At 38.2% G+C, this 9,351-nt stretch overlaps 1 protein-coding gene across 7 annotated transcripts in view; it reads right to left on the bottom strand.

Annotated features, from left to right (window-relative positions):
- Nucleotides 1-4,916: 4,916 nt before the first annotated feature.
- Nucleotides 4,917-9,351, bottom strand: part of TMCC1 (transmembrane and coiled-coil domain family 1) — a 103,303-nt gene continuing 98,868 nt past the window's right edge. For all 7 annotated transcript variants that reach the window (XM_081937792.1, XM_081937794.1, XM_081937798.1 and 4 more), the window contains 2 exons: nt 8,359-8,494; nt 4,917-6,122 (listed from right to left, as the gene is read on the bottom strand). In XM_081937792.1, the coding sequence (XP_081793918.1) occupies nt 5,808-6,122; nt 8,359-8,494 (451 nt within the window). In that variant the 3' untranslated portion in view covers nt 4,917-5,807. The remainder of the gene's footprint in view (nt 6,123-8,358; nt 8,495-9,351) is intronic.

Here is a 9,351-nt window from a genome sequence, read left to right as displayed (position 1 = left end):
GAGAGACACATAAACTCTAGATATAATTATACATTTTTCCCCAGGCACAAAATCCTCTTATCTTTGCTACTGGTTTGGAACCGGCAGCTCACACATGGTGCTTCTACGCATGCAGAGCATCTGTGATGATGCCTGGGTGGCTGGGTGGAGCCTCCTGCCGCCACCGCTACCAGTTTGCCCGAACTGGGGCGAACCGGCAGCGTACCAATTCTGATTTTTTTCTTTCGTAAAAGTATTGAGAAATGATATTCGATACTGGAGGGTCCTGCTTTTTATTTATTATGTTCCTTCTCGTTTTTTGTTTTTTTAAAGCAATGGTTACAGATAGACCTCGATTTATGACAATTGATCCCAAAATTTCTTTTGTAAAATGAGACAGTTGTTAAGTGAGTTTTGTCCCATTTTACGGCCTTTCTTGCCACAGATGTTAAGTGAATGACTGCAGTTGTTAAGTTAGTCACCCAGTTGTTAAGTGAATCTGGCTTCCTCATTGACTTTGCTTTTCAGAAGTTCGCAAGAAGTGGTCACATGACCTTGGGACACAGCGACAGTCATAAATATGAACCAGTGGCAAAGTATCTGAATTTTCTTCATGATTCTGGGAATGTTGCGAAGGTCGTAACTGAAAAATAGCAATAGCAATAGGACTTATATACCACTTTACAGTGTTTTTACAGCCCTCTCTAAGTGGTATACAGTCAGCATATTGCCCCCAACAATCTGAGTCCTCATTTTACCAACCTCAGAAAGATGGAAGGCTGAGTCAACCTTGAGCCTGGTGAGAACTGAACTGCCAAACTGCAGCCGGCAGAAGTAGCCTGCAGTACTGCATTCTAACCACTATGCTACCACGGCTCATAAGCTGGTCATACGTCACATTTTTCAGTACTGTTGTAACTTTGAACGGTCAGTAAGCGGACTGTTGTAAGTCGAGGACTACCTGTGTATGGAATAGATCAATGTTGCACGAATATATGATTTAGGGAATTGCCAGTTCAGTGAGCATTGCAAATTTGCTATATTTTAAATCATTGTGCAGAAAACAAGCCTTCATGTTATTAGAGACAGGTAAATATTGCTTAAAGTAAAGTGCAATTCCCTCCTGAAGGCCATGTGGAACAATGGATTTGAAACAGTCCAAGGCATGCATTCAGGCTGCTGAATAGATGATGAATTTCTGAAACCACTTGGAACATTTTAAGCCATTTTTTTTTGAAAAATATGTTTTTAAAGAAACTTTGTGCAGCTGCTGGAAGAGGTTTTAGAGGAGGGTCAAGAGATTTCACCATATGTCCACATACACAACTGTTCTATGGACCCAACATCAGGTGAACTTTGATAGACAGATTAGTGTAAAATTCTTTCAAGGTAAAAGTTTGAAACCCATTGCTGAAGAGAGCTACAGAGCTCATTTTACAGATATTCTCAATTTTGATTGCTTGCATTTCCAATATAAAGCAATCTTGGGGAGCCAATTTAGAAAAAAAAAAACACCTTCTCTGCCTATGACCTGGGAAAGTCTCATGTAAATAACATTAGGGAAGACTGAGCTACAAAGACTGACAGTCTGACTTTCTGTATCCTATTTTAACCTGTAGTCATGCAGCATGGAGAAAATGGCATACACCTGTGTTTCAATAGACGTCACCCACTATAACAACTGAGCTACGTTTTTGCAATTTCAATTTCTTGTCCTCAGGATGTTAAGTTGCTTTAATCTTATCTTACCATTAATTATTTCCTTGGTGTGTGCTCCTTCTCACATAACAACTAAGTCACACAACAGTGAATATCTGAGGTTTTATTGAATTTTATATACAACATGAGTCACAGACAAACCCGTGACTACCAGACAAGACAAATGTCAATCCTTCTCAACAGCAGCTTAAAAGTTCTACAAACTACAGTGTCACTGCCATACTCGTCATCCCATGCAAGTGAGTTTTTATTTTACGCTTTTTTTTTAAAAAAAACTACACTTACAGTTGTGTCAGTTGCTTACTAATGCACAATGTCAACCTGGCCTACACAACACAGACACACACACGCACATACAACTCTTTTGCCACATTCGGAATTTCTCAAAACTGCTAGAGAATTTGACAGCTGCCCATCATTGGGCAACTTGGTTCCCAATGCTTGCGCTTTAAATTTTGGAAAGCCCATCCAAAGAACTGAAAGGCAGCAAGCCTTTTGGCCAGCCCTCTAACCTACAACACACCCCGACCAAATGGGATTTTTTGGGGGGGGGGGGCACTGATGCAGAATAAACAAATTAGAAACTAGTAATTGTAAACGTGCTTGATATTATCACAAGAGTTCATACAGGGATCGTACTCTGTGTGTATATATCGCTTATGGTTGGGGGAAGAATGTTTGAACATAGTATCTTCAGATTTGTTTTTAAACCATCAAGGTTAGATATGTTATGAACCACTGAAAATGTGCTGGGTTAATTGTTCCCATCAATACAATCTGCTACATTTGTTTCTTTTTGTGACCATCTGATATGTTATTTATATGTCACATATCACCTGATCTAAAGAGGAAAATGTGGAAAATCAAATAGATCACTGAGGAGGGCCACATCAGTAATAACGCTACACGCACATACTCACTTACTTGCAAACACTATCTGTAACAAATAATCCAAAATGCTTGCAAAGGGAATTAGGAATTTAAAGCTATAGTCACATTTTTTAAAAACAATTAACATTTGTTAACTAATTTGATGCAGTGAGGAAAATGAATGAATGAATGTTAGCAAAAAAAAAAAAAAGGCAAAATGAAAAGAGTCATGTTAGAATATTCAACAGATTGGATGCAATCTCATAAAATATGAACAGAAACCTTTAGAATGCATTGAAAGCCTGTTTTAATCACAAACCAAAACATCTTTTGGGGAAAATTCTGAAGATTAGGGCTCTACCATATTTTTCTTTCTTTTGCTGGTAAACAGATGCTAGCTGTTATAGCATTTATCTAATAATACACATTCAGAAATCATAAATGTTTACAAGAAAAAGCAATGAAGTATTCACTAACAGACTTCAGTGAATATTGAATAATGAATACTCATCTAGGTCATATTTGTTCATATATTGTGCATATGTGTAGTTTATCTACAGAAAATTCTGTACTTCACAAAGGTGGCCCTAGGAATCACATCAAGCATTTCATGTTGTGACCAAACCATGCCCTTTTAGGTAATTTAGTTTACTATTAAGAGCATGCAGAAAAACTGGAGGGGTATAGTGATGTTTAGGAGCAGTGATCATAAATTCAGTAAAAATTTGAAATAGCAGGCCAAGGAAAATGTTAATAGAAACAAATATAACAATCTACATCTATAGGGCTAGGGCAACAGATGGCTTAATTGTTATCCAGAATCTCTTCAAATTGACAAATTCCTTAGGGGAACAAGTGGATTTTTGTTCCAGTACCAATCTGTAGTTTATGTTAGCATTAGGAATCTGATTGTATAAAGAACTGTGATTCTGAAAATGATATGCTAGATCTCTTGAATCACGACTTAATTCTAAAGCAATAGGAAGTTTCTCTACATAGGTTTTATGCATATAAGTTTTCTTTGCTGACAGTCAGAAGGCCAAGTTCCATATTTAAAATTTAAATAACAAAAATCTAACAAGTAAGAACTTCCGTATGAAATTCCACAATTATGTAGGTTATTTTGGGATTGTTAGGGCTCTTAGATAAAACACTGGTCAAATTAGAATTAAATAATTATATTCTGGCAATGTGAAAGAATACAACTGTTTCACAGCGTAAACAGCTAAAATTAAGAATTTTAATTCTGAATTTCACAAATATAAAACTTCTTGGCCAGCATTAAAGAAGTTTTGGAAAAACATGACACCATGGCTGAAGGCTTACTAACAGAATGAATATTCTATACTTCTAGGCCGTGTTTACATTTTTGAAAAAGCAATGAAAGTAGAGGTACAAGCAGCTCATGCCACTGCTTTTCTAAATGTGCCTTGCAAGGTCAACTTCTGTTTGGAATACTTACCTATGTAATTTGCTCGAGTTCTTGTTTTACATGCTTTGAAACAGGAAGAACCTGTTTTGAGCATGTATATTGAGTAACAAGTGTGTGTGTGTGTGTGTGTGGGGGGGAATACAGTTCACTTGCTCTTTTGTTTCCCTACATCTTGACAATGCTCAGCTGCCACCAGCTCTTACTAATGCAAGAGGTTTCATGATGTCCTATATGGGAACATAATGAGGTTGAACAGGCTGACTCTAAATATAAAAAAGTACCAACAGGGTGAACACTGTTAAGTTTGTTAGTAGTATAGCTTTGGTTTCAGTTCCCAAGAGCATATTTGAATAACACGTTAACTCAGGTACTGTTTAAAGGATTGGCCTTATGACTTGATGCTTCCTTTAAGCATTTCTGCCTTCCTTAAGAAACACAGGGTAACTTTATGATAGATCTGAAGCTGACCGACTGTAGTCTATCTTAGCTACCACTCCAACTTTGGCATGGAGGAGCCTAAACTTAAAAGTTTAAGTCCTATTTATTATTGATATTAAGACTCCCTATTTTTTTCTTCTCAGAACAGCTCACTCACTCATGCTTTCAAAACTTCCTGTTCATTTTTCTCAAAACAAACCAGGATTTCTTTATTTCTCGTTAAAATAACTGGTCTAGACACAATAGGACCAGGGACAAGATTTCCAGTTTCCCCATTCACTTCCAAACAAAGCAAAAGCACATTATGAACTGGAAGAAGGGATCAGGTCATCTGTTTTCTTAATGCGAGGTCTGGAAGTTAAGGAGGAAACAGATCACATTTGAGCAGGTTTGCACTTGAGATTACATTAAACATTATTTGCAACCTTCCAAATCGTCTCAGAACAAGGTAGCTCATATTTATTCACACACTTCTTCATTTAAGAACGTCACTTCTTTATTCAAAGAGAGCAAAAGAGAGAGAAAAAGAGATGATGCTCTCAACCATTAAGTTCAAAAACAATCCCCAATAAGAATAAAAAATCCTATTAGAAACAATAAGGAAGCACTGAGAGTTTGAGTATTACACTCTTCAAGTATGCCATTTGGATTTTTAAATCTGTGACTATACATACATTAAAAAACGGTCAAAGTGCAACCAAGGGCTTTTGTTTAAAATATTCAAAGGGCTACTTCAAAATACTGTAGTACAACTGTGCAGGAAGTGTACACAGTAGAACTAATCCACTTCATATATCTAGTCAGAAAGTTTAAACAGCAGAAGAGGAAAACCCAGGAAGAGATTCAGAAAGTTCCATGTATTGCATTGGTCTTTCACTAGAGAAAGCCATCCTGAAGCTATACATTCAGACACAGAAGGTGGTCAGGTTTCACAGTAGCATTGTAGGATAATCGGAGTATCGCTACGCACCGGATTATCTTGGTTAGAATGTATGTAATTGTCTTTTCCTCTTCCGACCAGGTTTAGTACAGTAGTTGAGCTATAATTTAATTTGCCCATTGGTGTGCTCCAGATGTGTGTTTTATCTCTGTACACATAGAGAATATTAAGATTTGCATCCAAAGAGAACCATGCTACATAAAAACAGTTTTTTGACCAAAAAAAAAAAAGAGTTCTTTAATAAATTCTAAAAAAAACTCTCACTATTGCCAATATGTCTCAGAGAGAAAATATTATTTTAACTGTAAACAGATTTCACACTCGGACATGTTACGTCTTCAGTGGAGGAAGGAACTGCCAAATAAGCTTGATGCACTTCCTTGCCAGATCCAGCTCGAGTGGGCGAGGCAGCGGCATGTCATCTTGTCATCATCTGGGGGGTGAAAAGAAGCGTTCCAAGTAGCTGGTAATGGCGTCCCAGTGCTTACACAGAAAGGCAATGAAGACCATGGCAAAGAAAGTGCTGAACGTCCTGCTGCGAGTCTTCATCAGGGGGACCACGCAGTTGGCCACGGTAGAGACAAACACCAACAGGACAGCCATCACCGCTAACAGGATGTTTATTAGTTTGCCCAGAAGGTTTCTGGCAGTGGCATTTTCAAGGCCCTCCAACTGGACAACTTGCTGCTGTTGCTGCTGCAGTTCCATCTTGGAGATTCTGGTCTGGCAGGCTTCCAGGGCCTCCTGTTGAGTGTAAGAAAACTGCTTAGTCGTCTCAAAAGGGAGGGAGAGAGAGAGATCAATGAGGCCCTATGCTAGGATCTTTCTTAGCCAAATAGAATACACCTCTAGGCATAAATGTTGTCAAGCAGTCCACTGACAAAACATCAGGTGCCAGAAGCTGACAGGATAATAATCAGAAATGCAGCCTGGCACATTTCCTATATAAAAGACTAAACACACCCTACAATGCCTTTGGGATTCCAGGAGCTGGAATTCCATTTTGCAGGATGTGACTAATTCCTTTGGTTTCATATCCAGGAGCAAAATTAAGGTTTCTCCAGGCTTCTTCCTACAGAACTGGGTTGCAAAAAAACGTCGACAACCAACAGACATTAGTTTTCTGTATCTCTCTGCTATTATCTGGCAGTTGTCAGGATTTCTACTGCCCAATCTGTAATATGGCTGGCATAATCTCCACAAAATTGAAGCTTTGAATGGCAATAAATCCCACATAAAAGTAATTTACAATTCATGGTATCATGCTAAAATCCTCTGTTGTGAACAATATGGAGTGAGGAATCAAAAGACTTTCAGGCTAGCATAACTGTCTCTTGATTTCATTCACCTGCTTATTTTCCTCCGCACAGACAATTAGATCTTGAACCTGACATTGTGACATTCTTGGTTTAAATGCTCCAGTTGTAGTATAATTCATGCTGAAGCAAAATTAATGCCACTGGTGTAAATGAATTCCTTTAGGTCAGTAGTGCTCAACTTCTGTAGCTTTTGAGACCCACATCAGATTTGCAAGGCACTCTCTAAAAATGGACTCGGTTAGGGGCCCCCTTTTTTCTGGATTTGAAAGTTTTAAGTGGTGAAAAAACCCACCGAATCGACTGCAATCAGTGTGAACCTCAAGATGTCCGCTACTCCTCAAGTGAGTTGCCTATATAGATTCATAATTAAGAAAAAGGTAGATTGTGCGATTAAAAGTGTATCTGCAGCTATGCTTTTGCATTTGATGTTATATTCGCACCAAAAAAAGCTTCCAAATGACAGGATGATTGAAAATGGGGATGCTAAATTTCTCCTCTAAATTAATCTCTTCTTAAATCTGTCTCCCCCCACCGTAAGGGATAAACCAATATTCTGAGTAGAACATGCAGTTCAGTTTTTTAACTGAATTAAATTAATCTCTTCTTAAATCTGTCTCCCCCCACTGTTTTTTCTGCTCTTGTGCATTCTTATATTGGAAGCATAGCTGGGAGGAGGCCAAACATAATTTATGGAGATTCTCAGTCAGCCAGATCATGGTTGCCCCAAAGGGGCTGTTCAAAGGCAACTGGCCTTTCTTGGTGTTTTTTTTTCCTTGAAAACATTTTGCTTCTTATCCAAGAAGCTTCTTCACCTTCGAACTGAGTGAACTGAACTTCAGAACCAAAGAAGCTTCTTAGATAAGAAGCAAAATGTTTTCAAGGAAAAACCAAGGAAATCCACCTGCCGTTTAAACAGCCCCTTTGGGACAAACATGGCTTAATTTTTCTACACAGGCTTGAAAATCAGCCCCCTTCCCTAAATCCTCTGGTGGATAGGTCCATGGGGCAGAGATTATGTCAGTGCAAAGGTTTACCAGCCTCATATGGAATTAGCCTTCTCGTAAGGGATAAACCAATATTCTGAGTAGAACATGCAGTTCAGTTTTTTAACGTTCCAGATTTTTAAATATTTTATATACCCAGATTAAAAAAAAATCACCTTCGAAAAGTTCCTTATTTGTGACAAGTAACAAGAAAAAGCTGCTTGCTGAAGAAATGGACATATAACACTGGTTACTCTTTTTCATTTCTACATCTGCATGGTTTCATTAAAATTAATAGTAAATATTGCCTTACTGGGGACAATACCATAAAAAAATACTGTCTGGCATGGTATAAACATGCCTCCCAACTCACCTTTATTATAACTCTCTCTGAAGATGGAAGCAAGTTTGTCAGGAAATGAATTGATTTTTATTGTAAACCTACCAGCTTTTCTTTACCAGGAATTTCTTAATAGGATTTGAATAAATTTTGCAATGGTATAATCATTACAGCTCCAGTAAGGGTCACAAAACTGAGATAATTCGGGATTTGAAACACAGTATCTCAATTCTCTTTTAATGAGGATTAAAATATAAACCGAAATAGAGCAATGTTTATGGGAAAAAAATGCTCAACAGACATAAGTAAACGAAGTGCAAATATAAACAACGGCTAACCTGGATATCTCTGGCTCGTTCATAGGACTGGTAAGCTATTTTTTCCTCCATGCTGGCCAATTCCTGTTTTAAGTTGAGAATTTCATTCTGATGAAGCTCAGTCAGGTCGTTCAGCTGTTCTTCTAGTCGCTCACATCTAGAACAGGAAAACAAAGAATCCCATGTGTCTGTCTTTCTTTTTTTTTCTTTGAAAGGTATCAGTACAATTTCCTAGGTATCAAAACAGTTACAATAATTTTTAAAACAGGAGCTAGCTTGGGAACATGACTTGCAATGACATAAAATGATTTGGACTTTTCTAAGCTGCATCAGACTCACCTCTTGATAGGATTTACAAAATGTTCAAAAATGATATCCAAAGTGTTTCCATTGATCACCTCCATTTCCATTCCCATTCCATCATCAGCTCAACATGTACAATCTTCAATATGAATCTGACCAATTAGTTTGGGGTTAGGCCAGGGGTGGGTTCCTACTGGATCAGCCAAGTAGGCAGAAACTTGGCCGGCCACGTCCCTGAACCGGTTCTATCGTTTGTTTTTTGCTTCTGCGCATGAGTACGTTTTTTACTTCTGCGCATGTGCGCGTAGCGTCCCTGAGCTATGCGCGTCCCTGAGCGAACCGGCAATAACAGAAGCTGGAACCCACCCCTGGGTTAGGCTTTCTAATTTTGAAGCATGAACAGCTGAAAGCTTGAAAGCTGAATCTGAATTCAGCCCTTGCATCTGTTTCCTAGGCAAAGTCACTACTTTGAAACATACCAGGGAAAACATAATGAAGGATCTCGGAAGAGGGAAGCGGTGCAATTTCATATAGAATTTATTTTTTGAAAAAAATCGTATAGCTGCCTCGTATATGTAACATAGCCCTGGGTAGCACACAACAGCAATAAAAGAATCAAGACAATAAAAAGCATAAAAATCAGCCAAACAGAGCGTGCCCAGGGCACCAAACACACAAACATACACATATGAATAACAACTGAAAAGACTT

Source organism: Natrix helvetica (assembly GCF_964273705.1).
Source record: "Natrix helvetica genome assembly, chromosome: 1".
NCBI lineage: Eukaryota > Metazoa > Chordata > Lepidosauria > Squamata > Natricidae > Natrix > Natrix helvetica.
The sequence above is the reverse complement of the archived record's forward strand: the minus strand, read 5'-3'. Positions and strand labels throughout refer to the sequence as shown.